This window comes from Rhodnius prolixus, unplaced genomic scaffold, assembly GCF_049639745.1.
Source record: "Rhodnius prolixus isolate KJV_2025 unplaced genomic scaffold, Rpr scaffold_3, whole genome shotgun sequence".
Taxonomy (NCBI): Eukaryota; Metazoa; Arthropoda; class Insecta; order Hemiptera; family Reduviidae; genus Rhodnius; species Rhodnius prolixus.
In genome coordinates this window covers 53,561,186-53,578,859 of record NW_027411603.1, presented here as the reverse complement: position 1 = coordinate 53,578,859, position 17,674 = coordinate 53,561,186, and the positions used below count along the sequence as shown (strand labels likewise).

At 37.7% G+C, this 17,674-nt stretch overlaps 1 protein-coding gene across 2 annotated transcripts in view; it reads left to right on the top strand.

Moving 5' to 3' along the window:
* Positions 1-1,634: 1,634 nt before the first annotated feature.
* Appl (amyloid-beta-like protein) overlaps positions 1,635-17,674 on the top strand; it is a 184,254-nt gene continuing 168,214 nt past the window's right edge. The window contains exon 1 of one of the 2 annotated variants that reach the window (XM_074126975.1): positions 1,635-2,158. In XM_074126975.1, coding sequence (XP_073983076.1) covers positions 2,066-2,158 — 93 coding nt within the window. In that variant the 5' untranslated portion in view covers positions 1,635-2,065. Of the gene's footprint in view, positions 2,159-14,044; positions 14,239-17,674 lie in introns of those variants that run through there. The other variant, XM_074126977.1, reaches the window with a different exon arrangement.

Below are 17,674 nucleotides of genomic sequence, written 5' to 3'. Positions count from 1 at the left end.
TGAACAGACAAGACAGAAGACACACCAACCCTCAAATGATGTAAAACAGTCCCTGAAGATGACCTAGTCCCTAGGTCGAAAGCTCGGCTTAATAAAGTTTATAATGACTGAAACTGGCATTAATTTTTCATCCTATTGAAACTATGAATCAGTCACCAAAAAATAATGAACAGTAATTACAAGACGAACAGTCCATGAACAGACAAGACAGAAGACACACCAACCCTCAAATGATGTAAAACAGTCCCTGAAGATGACCTAGTCCCTAGGTCGAAAGCTCGGCTTAATAAAGTTTATAATGACTGAAACTGGCATTAATTTTTCATCCTATTGCAACTATGATTCAGTCACCAAAAAATAATGAACAGTAATTACAAGACGAACAGTCCATGAACAGACAAGACAGAAGACACACCAACCCTCAAATGATGTAAAACAGTCCCTGAAGATGACCTAGTCCCTAGGTCGAAAGCTCGGCTTAATAAAGTTTATAATGACTGAAACTGGCATTAATTTTTCATCCTATTGAAACTATGATTCAGTCACCAAAAAATAATGAACAGTAATTACAAGACGAACAGTCCATGAACAGACAAGACAGAAGACACACCAACCCTCAAATGATGTAAAACAGTCCCTGAAGATGACCTAGTCCCTAGGTCGAAAGCTCGGCTTAATAAAGTTTATAATGACTGAAACTGGCATTAATTTTTCATCCTATTGAAACTATGATTCAGTCACCAAAAAATAATGAACAGTAATTACAAGACGAACAGTCCATGAACAGACAAGACAGAAGACACACCAACCCTCAAATGATGTAAAACAGTCCCTGAAGATGACCTAGTCCCTAGGTCGAAAGCTCGGCTTAATAAAGTTTATAATGACTGAAACTGGCATTAATTTTTCATCCTATTGCAACTATGATTCAGTCACCAAAAAATAATTAACAGTAATTAGTTTTCTTTTTTTAAGTTGGCACGCCTGGGTGTACAGCTTGTTCGTAAAACTACTTGCCAGGTATAGTTCTATAATGTTAGCCATATTTGGAAGGGATCACGGTGGTCACATCTAAATTAACGATAAACACCTCTGCCGGAGGTTCAGTTCTACCGAGTGGATTATAGCCGCTTTTGGAGATTTTCTATAAACTGGGTAGAGAACTTGCGAACTACTTTTATTTCAAACATTTCCTTAGAATCTTTGGGTATACTTCATTCTTAAATGCCATTTTGCGTAAAGTACAGTTTTCTTTCAACTGAACCACTGTCAGTAAGAAGTTATGGAGGTTTCAAAACTTATAAGTTTTGAGTATTAAGACCTTGAGACTCTCTCTCAGGCACGAGCCTGTCAAGTGAGGGTTATACCGACTAGACAGTTTTCACTCTGGCTGGGGAAGTATTCCTAGTTATCCAACGGGAGAAACAAATGAGTCAGCGCAATAATAACAAGGCATGTCCGAGAGAAGGAAAACATTGATTTTACTTGCCGGCCATGACGTCATCATACTCCTGGAGCAACCCAGTGTCCATACCTGGCGGCACCAAGTCTAACCAGCCGGGGAATTCACCTCGTCCGCGCAAGCGCTCTTACACTTTGCCATCATAGAGCGCTCTGCACTCGCTTAGTCAAACTGCATTCGCCTGTTAGGCGTGTTGTTAGTATCACAGGTCGTTCACTATCTAGGAATTCTAATACTCTTGACTTCCAAGAACATCATTGCTTTATTTTTATTCTTTTTTTTTTTTTAAAATAATCCTAACATAAAATCAAAATTACGTAAAGAATTTTAGTGTTTTCATTTTTAAAAACTGCTTAAGTCTTAAACTCGGTTTTGTTGGCGTTTAATTTTCAAGTGTCTTTCATTTATTTGAAAAAAAAAAACAACTGATTTTTCAGAAAAGTTCGCGATCTAATTTTCTTTTTTCCTAGGTTTTTAGTTTTTCTTCAAAGAATTTTCTTTAAGGGTTAATCGAGAGTTTTCCCAGAAAGGTTTTTCTTTTAAGCCGTCATCGGATATTTTGTTTTTTTTTTTCCTGTAAAGCGTGCTTATCCAAAAAAAGAGATGGCTTATCGAGGGAGGCCGTCTCTAATTTTCCTAGCCTCGAGCTTCTTATTGTTGCTGACCATTTTGGGACAACTATGCCAAGAAGTGCAGGTTCGTAACTAAGATGTAACACATTATTATTTTTTTCTAGTTATTATCTACTATTTTAAATTGTTATTTTTAGTACATTAATAAATAAAATAAAGAGTAATCATTCTTTGTTTCTTGCATTATCAGATGTGTTATGCATTATTTTGAAGTTTCACCGCCTCAGGCAGTTTACTTATTTCAGTTATCCCCTCCACTATGTTACTTATATCACTTCTTTTGTTGATTCATCTACATTTTTCGTTTTGGTTTCATCATTTCTGTTTCTTCTTAATCTTTCCCTTTAGAACTCTATGAGAAAGCTAGTTATTTTTGTAATTAATTGTATATCCGTTTTTTAAAACGAAGTATTTTGGAGCATGCTTTATTTTACTTTAAAAATGAATAAATTTCGCAATGCCTGCTTTCCTTAAATATATTTTAGCTGTGGGATGATTTTAATTTAAATTTTGCTAATCTAAGGTGCGCAATTTCTGTTTTACTATTAGTTTCTTAAATAATAGAAAGGGCTTATAATAAGGTTTAGTATTAGTTTATATATATAAAGTAGTAGGTATGACTCATCTATGAACTCCTGTTCTCCCATCTTATACTCTCCAGGGCTTATCGATTCCTCTCTTGGCACTAACCCCGCCACTACCGTCGGCCGCCTCCACCGCCTCCCCTTTGCTAAGCCCTTTCTAGCTTTTTCCATCGCTTTCCTTTCTACCAACCGTCTCCTTTTTTTTTTTTTTGTCTTTTCTTGAACACTGCCCAAGAATATACCCAAAAATATGTTCGAAGATAATGTTGCAGTTCTTTTGCAGAGTGTTGCAATTAAATTCAAACTATCGGTTTACTTTTTTTTGCGCCCTCCGGATAGAATTTCTGCTAGAAATTAGTTGTTTTCAATGATCTTTAGGTGACCTTCTTCAGCTAATCTGTTCAAAATCAGTAAAATCTTTCAGGACATTTTTTACTGTAACTTCCCCTAAAACAGTAGCTTCTATGAAAATCTACTCAAAAAATGGAAATCCACAGAATCTTCAAACTTTGTATTTTGCCAATGAGTCCCTTAAGGGATCCGCCTGTAACAACAACAACAACTTGAACGTTCCAAGTCTCTCAATATCGCATTATTGGAGTGTGTTTTCCATTTTCTCGTAAAAGATACCTTAAGTTTTCTTTAAAAATGTTATGTGCAGCCATTGCACAGATAGATCTATAATTTTCGTTTGAAAAAGTTCCCAGAGATATTCATTTTAATGGCACTGGGACGTTGACGAATGGTTAGACTTTCGGTTAAAGGGGTCACTTTAGAGTAATGATTGGTGAGATCACTTATATACGGTTAAAGGGAATTAATGGAGTTGTTGATATTCCGAGTTTTGAAGGAAATGCAGCCATCGGAAGGGAAGTATTCTGGAAAACCACTTCTGTAGGGTTTCTCGTCAAGACCCATTTCACCGTACTGTGGCACCTGTGGTACTAATATGTTGGTATTTTGAAGGAAATTGCTTAACCCGGAAGTGGGGATCGATTTCTTTTTACCTTCCGGCAAAGTCCAGATAGAGAGAGGCTATTCTCTGAACCTGGAGTTGGCTGATTGTAGTTCTTCTGTCTGAAGCAGTAACAAAATACCTCTTTCCCAAACATATTCATTTTAGAAAACTATCTATATTTCCTAATCGATCCATGTCCATGCTCGACAGACCCTAGAAAATCTTCATAAAATTAAAGAAATTTTCATTTATTTTTATTAATACTAGGTATTTAAATATAAATAATTTTCACCGTATTCGAATTGAAACTTCTTTAAAATAGTTCTGAGATATTAAAAGTAATGCCTACGTTTTTTAGGCGGGCTTTACGTCCAACTACCAAATTAGGTGTCGTGGACGGAGGCGACTAGCAAACATACTTTACTATAAATTTCCCATATTAACCATTAAATAAAATCCAAAGCCTAGACTGGGGGAATCGAACCCACTAAACCAACAATACATCTTAGCTTTGCGGGTCTAGCCTATAACCGCCTAACATACTTTACTATAAATTTCTCATATTAACCATTAAATAAAATCCAACACCTAGACCGGGGGAATCGAACCCACTAAACCAACAATACATCTTAGCTTTGCGGGTCTAGCCTATAACTCGCTCGGCTATCGTGGCGCCACTCTATCAGAACTTTATCGTACTTGAAAAATAAAAATAATCTTTTTTTATTATTATTATTAATACGTCGTTTTGACAAGATTCATTTTGGAAATGAGCGCCTCAAGTTACCAACTAACATTTAACAAGCGCCCTATTAGAAACCACTGCGTCTTAACTAACCTGGTTAGGGGTTGCTGAAAATTCAGCGAAATTCTGTATTAAAGAAAGTTTGTCAATAAAATTGTAATTTCCACTGAGAGAGAAAGTTGGGTGGTCCATTTTCTCTTCCCTCTCTCCCGTTGAACAAGTTTTTTTTCCCTCCTTTTTCATAAGTTTTCTCTAGCCTATTTCCACAACTTGCTTTCATTGTCCAATTAGGATGGTTGGGAGATTTCCCAGCAAACTCCTTTGCTGCTGTTGTCCAATGTTAATCCCTTGTTCTAAAAAACTCCATCCTTGGTGTTTAAGAAGAGTGTAAAAGAGATGTTGCAGAAGAAGAAGAAGTGGGCGGAGCAGAGAAGAAAAGCGAATCCATGTTCCTCTAAAGACGGAGAGTTTGCTGCCACAAAAGAATTAAAATTACACTGACATAAAGGAAGGCCGACGAATAGAATAAAGAAGATCTGTTTCTTTTATTCTTTCTCTTCGTTCTTCTTTATGTATTTATATTCGGAAATGTAGCCGCTCTACAATGATTTGTTTTAATTCTCTTTTCTACGATTCATTTTAATTTATGTGTTTTATATTTTGTTTTATTTTCATTTAATCGCACAATTTATATTACTGCTCCAGATAAATAATTGTTTACAATAATAAAACAAAGATTGGTTTCCGAGTAACGTATTCTTTTTGTTCCGAAATAGAAGATGTAGAGCAGAGAACGTCACAACACAGTTCGCTTTACTGTTCTCTTAGTGGAAATGACAAATGCGTGGTAACATTTTACTGGTGGTACATCTATAGAATGCCCGAAAATACCACATTAGAGCATTGGGCCCTGAAATGGATAGTGGTGCAATCAAAAGCCTTAGCGCCAAGAGATGGCAAGTTGTCGCTGACTCAAGAGCTTTTTCCTATTGCAAAAAGATATTTGCTCATAACCCTGGGTCATTTGGTATAAGATGTTTCCATATGATTTCTTTTCTCTATGTTCTCAGTATTAGTTTTGTTCCCCAAAAAAGGTGAGAGTCAGAATGTGCAATAGATTCGCACAGGACAACATCTCTCCAGAATCGCAGAGGAGATGATTGATTGTGGTGACCAAATTTCGAGGCACGATTCTGAACTTGGCAAGGTTCCATTATCTCTGTCTCTTACAGATTGCTGGCTCTGTATTTCCTTTATAATTTGCTTTTCCCAAGATAGTCATGGCCACCCACAACAACTTCCGCGACGTACAGGGCCATTTCCAAATGGCAAGGATTTTACCTGCAAGAAGTCCTGAGAGACATCGATCCTCCTGTACGGGGAGCGTTTCTAGCTGGATACTAAAAGGACGTCCTTGCAGAAAATTCTCGGAGCCTTAGAGAGATGCAATTATAGGGTCATTAAAAGAAACTAGAAGACGTTCGTCTCTGCTCTGAACTGCCTTAAACAAAAATTTTTCTCAGAAAACTGTTTGTAAGTAAAACCGGCATCTTCCTGAAATGCATAAACAAACCATTTCTATAAACCGAGTGAGCGATTAATGTGCAAATGCCCTCTATAATATGCACTCATGCAAAGAGACAAAACAGTGACTTTAATGTGTCTAAGCGTATTTGACATTCTGTCACATTACGTAATGTCTCTATTTGCAGAGACAATGAGGTCATCTACCACTCTGAATTCAATGATCATTGATTCAAAGTTTGATCAATATTTTTTTAAAAGATTAAAACTTTTTTATTTACGTTGATCATTTCAAAAAGTACGAATTATTTAAAATTCATTCTGATGATTTCATTTACATGTTTTTTTTTCTCTTACTACTTATTAAGGGAAGGTACTGCGATCGCATCGATTTTCCATTTTTCAGTTTTCCCCGGTTTAGGGACCCTCTGAGTTCGAAAAAAAATAGGGTTTACGTATTGGTGTCAGAGAGTGTGGTAGTGAGTAACGTAAATAACATGAAGGCGGATCGCTATAAGTCCACATATAACTCATAAAATCGGCACCACCTTAAAAACTGGCAATCAAGTTCCTTGCAGATACCTCAAGCGAGAAATATTTTGAGTTTAGCAACAACGGAAGTGCAAGTGACGTGGTCCTCTGTACAGGTTAAAATGGTTTTCACAAATTTGTCCGTCTGAAAGTATGTATCGTTTATTTGAACCTACGTAAAAAACTGAAAATGGTTGACTATTCAAATTTTGATTGATTCAGATGCAAACATGGAATCTAATTTTTAAGCTATAATCACAATCAAAATCAGCCAATCTGAAATGGTTGCTCTACTGGAAAGATTTTTCACTCCTTTGGCGTTTTTTCTTTTCGAAAATGGCTCCATTGGTATTTTTTAAACTTTGAATAAACATCATAGTCTTGTAAAACTATTACCGGGCTTGAAACATGTCTACAGAAAACTTGAGTTTAGTGGGAAATGGGTTTTTCTCAAAAAGCTGGGATCAGGCTTTCTGTTACAGCATCTTTTATTCTGTTGAAATAATGTTGTAAATCATAAGGACCAAGAAAGTTTAATTACCTGAAGTAAATCCCGCCAAGTTGTTCATTTTAAGTACCAAAAGGAAAAGCCAACTGTGGAGTCTTGAAGTCACTTATCCAATCCAGGCTTCAGATTTCAAGGAACAAATTGCGTTCCTCCAATCTTGTACCAAACAATCACGACACAGAGTTCTCTTAGGTAAGGTTAACAACCTTCCACGATTATTTGTTCACTTTATTATTTGTTCATAAAATTGTTTATTAGAAGAAAATATTTTCTCAACATGCAAATTAGAATTTTATAACTTTTGTCTTTGTTTAACTATAACTAATAATATAATACAATTTACATTTATAACCAGTTCGATCGGTTGGCCATTTTACAGCAAGTTGTAAGTGCTACCATGGCAACCGTTAATAAACAACAGTGTTGCACCTCAAAATGTAACCCACTTGTATCGATTTTATTTCTACACAATGTATCGAATTTAAATTATATACATGTCTGTTTGCATTGACAGTTACAAGCAAATTAGATGGATTGCAATACTCGTATTAGCAAATTAAAATATTTATTCAGTCAATTTATGCGATATGTTTTGTTTAATATTTATTTTATATTAATCTTTAAAAAAAATGAGTTACTTTTATTATTCCTGGTACAGGGAAATGTTGAGATCGTGGCGAATATCTAGTCGTGTCACGTGGCGTGTAATTTGATACCTCGAGATCCTTCTTCGTTGCGGGCACCACGCCTTTTTGTTTTTTGTTTTATTTAAGGCGTGTTCAACATCTGAAATCATTGGCTCCCGATGCTCTTTTCAGTGAACAGCTGGTCTCCGTGTTGTCAGCAATGGGAGAATGCTGCCCATCACCGGCCACTGAACATTAAGAAGTTTTTCTAGGAAGAAAAACAAAAATTAAGAGCCAGCAGCTGGATTCGAACCCGTGACCTTCACAACCACGCCTATTATCACTGCGCTTTCGATTCGCCACTTCTGCCCTAAACAGTTATTTTTCATGAAAACTGTAAATTGAATATCTTCATGGTCGAAATGCCTACTCTTTTTACGAATAGGAGATCGCTAGTCTATTTTGTCGGCACGGAACTTCGTAGGATCAAAATCAAATCTCTCACTAACCCTAGGGAGAGTAATAGCTCCAGACAATGCATGCGTTAAAGGGTTGCTTGCCTTAACCCTTGCAGTAATGCTTGTAACTAGATAAAAGTACCCCCACATAGATTAGGAGATTCAAAAGAAGAATTTTTTGTTGGAGAGCCATTTTTGCATTTTGCATACAGCGCAATGTATCTACAGCAAGTAACCGTAACGGCTCTAAAAGCAGAGACCCCAGCCTTGAGAAAATCGGGAAAGTTATGCTGTTTGTACTTCATCCAACATCTCTGGTGGATAGACACCCCCGTAGAGATCACTCTGGGGGAGTATGGAGGCGGCCAATCTAGCCGAACACCCTTGATTTATGGAGTTCGGCCAGGAAATCCTCTAAATAAGTATTGGACATGTACATCAGTGGTGGCAACATCAACTCCCCTACCTCTTTTCCTGATCAAGTTCAGAGCAGGGCAAGGGAAACTCAGCAAATAACTCCTCCCCTCTGCCCGTCCTGCTACGCCACTGTTCAGTTAATTGGACAGTTAATTTTCCCACAGTTTTTCCATGCTTTTATTTATTTTCACAACATTATTAATTCGAAGGCATTATTTTATGGTGTCATGGACACCAAGCTGTACTCGTACTTCAAGCTCACAATGTTTTGTAGCCCGCCATATTTATTGCTAACTAACATTAAGCAGTTTGTAATTAAGCATTACATGAAATGACTTGTAAAGGAATTTCGGCCCTCTTTAGTTTCCGGTCCTGGGGATATTTGGTCTCAGGTGGACCTCACAAGAATCATTTCCGCTGATTACTCCAATTATTGACCAGCCTTAATCGTTCACGTCCTTTGAGAATTAAGAAGAAAAAAAAAAGTCGAAAATGAACGACTTCCAAATTTATTCCGAACTTTACGAAACATGAGTGTCAAAGTAACGGTTAGTCCTGCCACAAATCATCAACAAGCAAATAATCTGGATGGATAAATTACCTATTACCTAACTACGTCACAGTGGAATTCGGCAATACGAGGGTCGTTTGAAAAGTCCGTGCAAAAATAAAAACTACTTAATTTTTTGGGGTAAACCTTTTTTATTTTTCAACATAGTCTCCTTTTAGGCTTATACACTTCGTCCAACGCTGCTCTAGTTTGTTGATCCCTTCCGAATAATAGGATTTGTCCAAGTCTGAAAAATAGCCATTCGTTTCTGCAATCACCTCCACGTTTGAATAAAATCTTTTTCCCGCCAGCCATCTCTTCATATTGGGGAACAAATAGTAGTCCGAGGGAGCCAAGTCTGGAGAAAAGGGGGGATGTGAAACGAGTTGGAACCCTATTTCCATTAATTTTGCGACCACAACTGCTGAGGTGTAAGCTGGTGCGTTGTCGTGATGGAAAAGGACTTTTTTTGTGGGCCAATCGTGGGCGTTTTTCTTGCAGCTCGGTTTTCAAACGGTCCAATAACGATGAATAATATGCACCTTTTCCAGATAGTCGATGAGGATTATTCCTTGCGAATCCCAAAAGACAGTCGCCATAATCTTTCCGGCCGAAGGAACGGTCTTCGCCTTTTTTGGCGCAGATTCCCCCTTGTTTACTCATAGATTGTTCTTTGGTCTCAGGAGTGTAGTGATGTATCCATGTTTCATCCACAGTGACGAAACGACGCTTAAAGTCCTGCGGATTCTTCTGGAACAGCTGCAAACCGTCTTTGCAACACTTCACACGATTTCGTTTTTTGGTCAAGCGTGAGCAATCGCGGCACCCATCTTGCGGATAGCTTTTTCATGTCCAAATGTTGATGCAAAATATTATGTACCCGTTCATTCGAGATGCTCACAGCACTAGCAATCTCACACACCTTCACTCTTCTGCCATCCATCACCATATCATGGATTTTATCAATGATTTCTGGAGTAGTAACCTCAACAGGGGCGTCCAGAACGTTCAGCGTCACTTGTGCCCATATGGCCACTCCGAAAATTTTGAAACCACTTATAAACTGTTCTAATCGAAGGTGTCAGAGTCACCATAATGTTTATCAAGCTTCTCTTTAGTCTCCTGAGGCGTTTTGCCTTTCATAAAGTAGTGTTTAATCAACACACGAAATTCTTTTTCGTCCATTTTTTGAAAATCACTCGACTTCCTCGATTCAAACGAATGCCAAACACAAAGAAATAGACTGATCTGGCTGAAACTTGGTATGTGTTCTTCCAAGAGATGCTACTAACTAAACATAACCTCGATACGCGCCAGTGGTGCTATCTCTCTGACTTTGCACGGACTTTTCAAACGACCCTCGTATTTACAAGCGATACCCCTAAAACGCCCGGAAATATTTAAAAAAAAGAATAAATTAGTTTCAAATAAAGGCGATTGTTTATCATATACAAATTATATTATTCCAAATAGTTATAAAGGAAAAAAAATGAAAATTCTTTAAATTTCTTTTTCAGAAAACAGATTTTCTGCTGATTTTTTTAAAAATAAACTCCAATCCTTTCAATTTTACTTGATATAATATGTATAAACGTCGAAACAATATCTTTGTTCAAAAGATACAGTTTGGAATTCTTTTTATCGTTCAAGTTCGAAACTGAATGGGAATTTCAATTTTCATCTTTCTCACGAAACTGCCTTGGAAAAGACTTTTCTGGGGAAAAATAGTTTAAATCTGTGTGTGTGGGGGGGGCGGGGGGGGATTTATGAGATAATTTTCAACTCACAAAGTCAACAGCCAATCAATTTGCACAATTGCAATTATTTCAACCAATCAAGATTAGAGTTACAGTGATGTATACCGTCATTACAGTCACCCCATTAATCAGCTGTTCACTAATGTTAGGTTATTGCTATCATGTCAGCTGTGATTTGTGAATTAACTTTTTTCCAAGATTCATAGTAAATATTTTAATAATAAAAATTAAAAAGCATAAAATGAATACTTCTTATTTTGAAAGATATCATTTGTAAACGTTAACAATTAAATAATCGTATATAAATCGCGCACTCTCGTAATTATCGTCGTGCAAACTAGTAGTCGTCATTACCGGAAGGATGAAGGATAACTTGTGATTACAGAGGGAAGCCATTTTGTAAAGAATACTTTTTTGGGGCTTAACGAGACCTCCAAGTCCACCTTATGGTGGACATCATTAGAATTGGGGAGTGAAACTAAACATTCCTCACTTTACAATGAGTAACTCGTCAGGAGGTTTCGAAACATGGACTTCTAGGGAAAATTCCATGTCTACAATTTGACTCACAATCGAAGAACATGCTTTTTTCTGCAACCATGTAGGAATGTTCTCATTACACAATTAAAATCAGCTGTGTAATGCCCAACTTTACCTCACTAGTGGGGAAAAATTCCCATTAGTGTCACTTTCCTCACTAGTGAGTGAAAAAACTTTATTGTGCTCCTTGATATAAGAAGTTTTGTTTATTAAATATTTTCTGTAAAACTTTAATAAGCTTATTTAACGTAACTAAATAATTAAAAAACGAATATTAAAAAATAAAATAAAAATTGAATGGAATATAGAAATAAAAATAATATTTTAATAAATAATTAGATATTTTTAATTATAACAGTTAAAAAGGTTTTAGTGTTACCTTATAGAAATTTAAAATGGATTCTAGTGATTCCTGTTTAGTTTTTTTTTAGTTAATAACCCTAATGGTTGCAGAAAATATATAATATTTAACTCGAGTGTAAAGTATTTTCCTCACACTCGGCAATTTGCACTTGTACTCGCCTCGCTTCGCTCGCTCGTGCGTGCGAACCCTGCCTCGTGTGAGGGAAAGTACTACTTTCCACACTTGTTAAATAAATAACTATTACTAGGGCTTAAGAGAACGTAAGAATGGTAACTAGCCAATCACTGTTATGTAAATTTGAAAACAAGGGAGTAATAACCAGAGCAATATTTAGGTTGGATGGTTGACAATTCATACTTGTGACAGCGTGTCTGAAAGTTTGTAAATTACCAACTTCTCTCAAGGCAAAGGGTCTTGGCGTTCTCCGGCGGAGTTCAGCCTTGAGAGAAAGAGGCTGGTGACATTTGAGAACGGTATGAGCTCTGGTCTCATGGAACACGGTGAACTCTTCAGTCAGACAGGGAGCGGCCTAACTCTTCTCCAGCGAACCAAACCCTTTGTGAGCGAGACTCCTGCACTCCACCGCTCGCTGTGGAGATAACCTAATCGATATACACCATGGAGCCTCCATTTCCAAAACTTTGTCAATTATACCAGCCGGATTAGAGCTCTCCTTAATAATTTGGTACAGCCCATCTTCGATACTAAATCCCACCAATATAATCGTTAAGAGGGTCTCACCTCCGCCGCCCCCTCCCGTTGGGTTCCCCTCTCAATCTCTCGCTCTCTCTCTTATGCAAATCTCCTTCCATCATCAGGGAGCTTTATTCCATTAAAGAAAAAGCGCCTAAATAGCGGATGGCTCAATGTTCTTCAAAAGTGAGAAGTAGCTCTACTAATTAAACGCTTGGAGGCTAAACAACTTGAGATCTGAAATGATAGCGGCCCTGCAGAACTCCCGCTTATTCCTACCAAATCTTAAAACTAGAACTCTTTAAATTGTGAGATATATAAAGAGGCAGCCGTTTATCTCATTTTTCGTACAGTTTTAGTAGTATTCAGGACTAAGGATAGTTTACTGTGATCTTACGTAGTATCATCATCCAATAAAAAGCCAAATTTGAGTCATAATGGGGAAGGGGGTTAAACAAATTTATTGTGCAACTTCCTCTTAATACAGTCCTTGTTAGAAAATTCTGCAAAAAAGACTTCCGGTTATAGAATTGTTCAGCAACCGTAGAAATTTAGGGGGTTAATGGATAGAAATAAGGGCAGACATTGCTCTGTCATTTCGACATTATGTAAGGGCGATGTTTACGAACGATATAATAGAAGTGAGTATGTTTCAAAAAACATTCGGAGTTCCAGTCATTTTTCTTGGAGATTTGCTGGACGAGAAAGTCGTGAGGTCTTAACTATTCACATAAAGTGATTTTGGAATTGGAAAAAGGTATTTGCGGATTCTGGAGCGCTGATCGTTCCAAGGTCCTTTTCTTGGCGCGTCCCTTTGTGTGAAGAAGATTCGTTTAGTTTTCTAAGAGCAGAGTGCGTTCTCCAAGTAGAACCATTTAGCCAGCCAGACGAGTGTAGCAGCTCGTTGGTGTAATTGAATCAAATTTAATCTCACTCTACCAAGTTGTTGCCAACAGTGAGCGTATCTGCATTCATGTTTCAAGCCGTATCCTAACTCTCCGTTCCATTGTCTCCGAGTTGCTGTCAGCTCTGCCACTAAGTTACAATTTAAATGTAAATTGTTTTCCTTCGGCGCTCAGGGAGAGCCATTCTTACCAACTAATTAAAATTAAACAAATCAGAAATGGAAACAATGGCTGGTCTTGAATTAAACCGTGCTAGGGCACAGTCAGTCCTAACATTGTGTATATACCAATGTACCATCATGCTCAAAACATTCATTAAAATTTCATTTTACTGTTCTAAACTGTAAACTTTCCCTTACTGTGAAGTTATCAATGTAAGTGGCCAATTTTCTTGGAGATTAGATTAGGAAATGGAGCTTCACCGCATCCCCCCCGGGCATTGCAGCCTCCTGAATTGTGCCTCCCCGTTTTGCAGCTCTAATGAAAGAAATCTTTCCGTTTCCTTTTCAGGTTTCAGAGTTTGGGACACCAATCCTTTTTAGCAGAAATTGTTCCTCTATTGAAGGAAAGGAGAGAAAATTTGTTGTAATAAGGAAGCCAGTTTTCTGGAAGAAGTTGCCTAGCTAAGGGGAACTCCCAAGGGGCAAAGCAAACTTTTTTTGGGAGTCCAAGAACGTTTAATCTTCAATTTTCTCTTTTTTAATTTTGAGGTATCCTGTTTACACAAGCTCCGCATGGGCCTGGCAGATGGCTAGCCTTCGTAGGTTCTGTCAGGAGGAGGAGAAGGAGGAGGAAACGGCACTCTGCACGTGTTGTGTCAGTGTGAGGGGCTCGTGTGGCTAAGGATGTTACTTCTCGAGGAGGAAAAACCAAGTCCCAGAGAGCCTTTACTCAGGAGTTTCTCTCCCAGAATTAGGAATCTGAATAAAAGGACGGGTCTGGAGGGCGAGGTCTAGAGTGAGGAGAGCAACAATAGATACAAAGGTCAGTGGCGTAGGCCTTAAGGGACACCCTATTAGAATCTTAATCTTACCCTATAGAAGTTGATCCCAAACTCATCCCTTAACGTTCGTGGAAGCGGCTAACCGAGACAGTGTAAGGAGGACTTGCTATACTGCCGGAATTCAGGATCATTTTCTCCTAGTGGCTAAGAGGAACGTTCCTCGGAATACTTGGACGAAAGGGTAGTACTGGCTCCAGGAAATAGTTAGTCCTGATTGACGGATTTATATTCTTCGTAGTTGTAGAATTAAGAGTCTGATTAAAAGGACAGGGTCTGGGAGGGCGAGCTTTAGAGTGCAGGGAGCCACAATAGATCCAAAGGGGTCGCAGTGGCCCTAGTCTAATCTAATCTTATCTTACACACGCTCAGACCATTTGCTAAAAACGTTTTGTCTGCATATCCGGCGGAAACCTACGCTCTCAGTATTTCTTATAAAAGCTCTTACACTGGATACAATTAGGCGTGTCAAGAATGAGTCAGATAATGAGACAGGTGTAGCTCAGGTGACAAATAGGTGCCCATTAACACGCTGCATGTTAGCTTTGTGAATTTTATATTATTTTTATTACCAATTAATTTTAGGTTATCCACTAAAAAGAATTTCGAAGTTTTTCAGTGGTGTTGTCTTAAGCTAAGATTTTCATCCTACGTTTTACCAAATCTGCACCCAAGTAAAAATACTCAGATGAGAAGTCGCCTGCAATTCCCTCTAGCATGCACTTAGAAAGTAGATCAAACAAGTGCCAGCCCACTGTCAGCCACTTCTGAGCCACCGAACACCAGCATCAGCATAAAGGAGAGGACACTCGCATCTGTTACAGAATGATTAAACAGCTGAGTGAATTATATTCACAAAAATTTACAATTTATTAAAATATCTACCCCTCCCCCCTACAAAAGAGGGAGCCCCCCCCATTACCGGAGAAAAGAGGTTGGTGTGCATAGAGCAAATACTTTATTATTAAATTCCCAAGAGACCATTTTCATATCTTAAATTTTTATTATTTGAAGATCTTTATTGCTAACCTTGAGCTTTGGAACTTTATTAAGGGATTTCATAGTTTAAAATATAAAGAAAAAAGGGTGACGAGACGCCCTTGATGGCGAGAATGAAGCGGTGTACTATCCCGCAAATCGGGGATAATTTTCTCAGCCTTTACCTTTAAAAAGTAGAGCTAGCGCTATGAAACTGGTAACAGCTTTTGAAAGACATTTTAATGGAAGCTTTCTGCTACAAAATAATGAAATTCCTACTTTCTATCACTTCCTGCTAAAAAAAAAAAGTTAATAAAAATTTTACAGAAACCAGAAATCCATTAAAAATATTAATATTAAATAAAAGTTGCAGCAGGCTCCTAAACTTTCGATACTCTGTTGTACATTACCACCCATCAGCCGAGATATCCTAACGACAAAAGCGATTTTTAAATATTATCATTTGTTTTTATTAAATATTATTAGGCGCCACGCTAGCCGAGCGGTTAAGAGGCTAGACCCGCAATGCTAAGATGTATTGTTGGTTTAGTGGGTTCGATTCCCCCGGTCTAGGCCTTGGATTTTATTTAATGGTTAATATGAGAAATTTATAGTAAAGTATGTTAGGCGGTTATAGGCTAGACCCGCAAAGCTAAGATGTATTGTTGGTTTAGTGGGTTCGGTTCCCCCGGTCCAGGCCTTGGATTTTATTTAATGGTTAATATGAGAAATTTATAGTAAAGTATGTTTAGTTAGTCGCCTCCGTCCATGACACCTAATTTGGTAGTTGGACGTAAAGCCGGCCTGAAAAAATAGGCATTACTTTACTTTACTACTTTACTTATTAAATATTATTGATTTTTTTTTATTATTAAGATATTCCTGATTGGTCCAGAACACCGTCCAATCTCTATCGTAGACGAGAAAAATCAGATATCACCGTCTTCTACAGATATTGTTAGGCGCCACGGTAGCCGAGCGGGTTAAGAGGCGAGACCTGCAAAGCTAATATGCATTGTGGCACTGGGTTTGATTCCCGGTCTTGGCCTTGGATTTTATTTAATGGTTAAAAGTGAAATAGTAAAGTATGTTTGCTGCTAGTCGCCTCCGTCCACGACACCTAGTAAATGGTAGTTGGACGTTAAGCCCCGCCTGAAAAAATAGGCGATTACTTTACTTTACTTTACTTTTTTTTTACAGATATTGTTTGTAAATAAAATAGAACAGGTTTTCTTTTGGAGAAGGGGGCAGCTTTTCTTCAAGCAGCTGCCTCTTTTTCCAGTAAAAACCTATTTCCGATATATTGAAGTATGAGCAGTTTTTAGCAAGCGTAGAGTTTTAGCTCTGACAAAGCAGCAGTATTTATCAAGGTTATTGCTGCATATAACGTGCCACATTGGTGCCTAAATAAGCATAAGTGAAAAATTGAAGTAAGCATTTTTCCTTTTTCATGTTAAAATTAGTTGATTCCATTGGTAATTGGGCAAGGACACTTGTTAGAATAAGGTGAAAAGTAACTTAGGTAATTATCAAAATAAATCTTTTTTTTTGTGAGGGGGGCGGTTACTTCCTTTTAATGCCAAAAGTTTCGATAACATGGTCGCAATGACTAAGCAGATTTTCGATTGTCACCGGAAATACAAGGATCATTTTAAGGCGGCAGTTCGTTAGATTTTCTTTATAGTGGAACGTCCTAATCTAAAATATGTTTTTTAATTCATAGTCACATGTTTTAAGTTGGTAGACTTGGACTACAGTAATAAAAAAAAGTCGCGCGGGAGTCTAAAAAATAACTGAAAACCATAATTATAGATTAATTCCAAATTTCATCATGAATTTAGTTCATAATTGACACAAAATATTAGAATAACGAGTCGACATGATGTGTGATATTCATTATGTAATGATATTTTTGTTTTTTGAGATGATATCAGCGGATATTATCAGTACCCTCTTTCGCGCCACAGAGAACATAAACCAGCCTCCATGGTGGGACCCTGGGGAATGTACAACCCCCCCTCAACGAGGGAATCCATTTAATGGAGTATTGGCAACACTGTACACATCATATTTGAGGACGCTGTTAGCATCATCACCTCTGAAATACAGCGGCACCACCCTTCTGATATGCGAGAATTGATGCAGACTTGATGTGACACATGATTTGCAGGTGATAACAGCTACAGGAGTGCCACCCTGTCGTTTACCTTCAACCGTGTCAACAGCTCGTTGATTGATATGCTTATAATCATACCACATTTCTTAAAATTTATCGTACTTCCGGCAGTATATCCTTAGGCTTTTATTTTCGAAACAAAAGAAATCGAAGTTACTGTTAAATTTTGTTGCGCGATGGATTTGTCGCCGGAAGTTCTAATTTGAGATCCTGTGGGTGCGAAAAAAGGGTTCTTTAGCCAATGGGGTGATAGTTAATTTCGTATG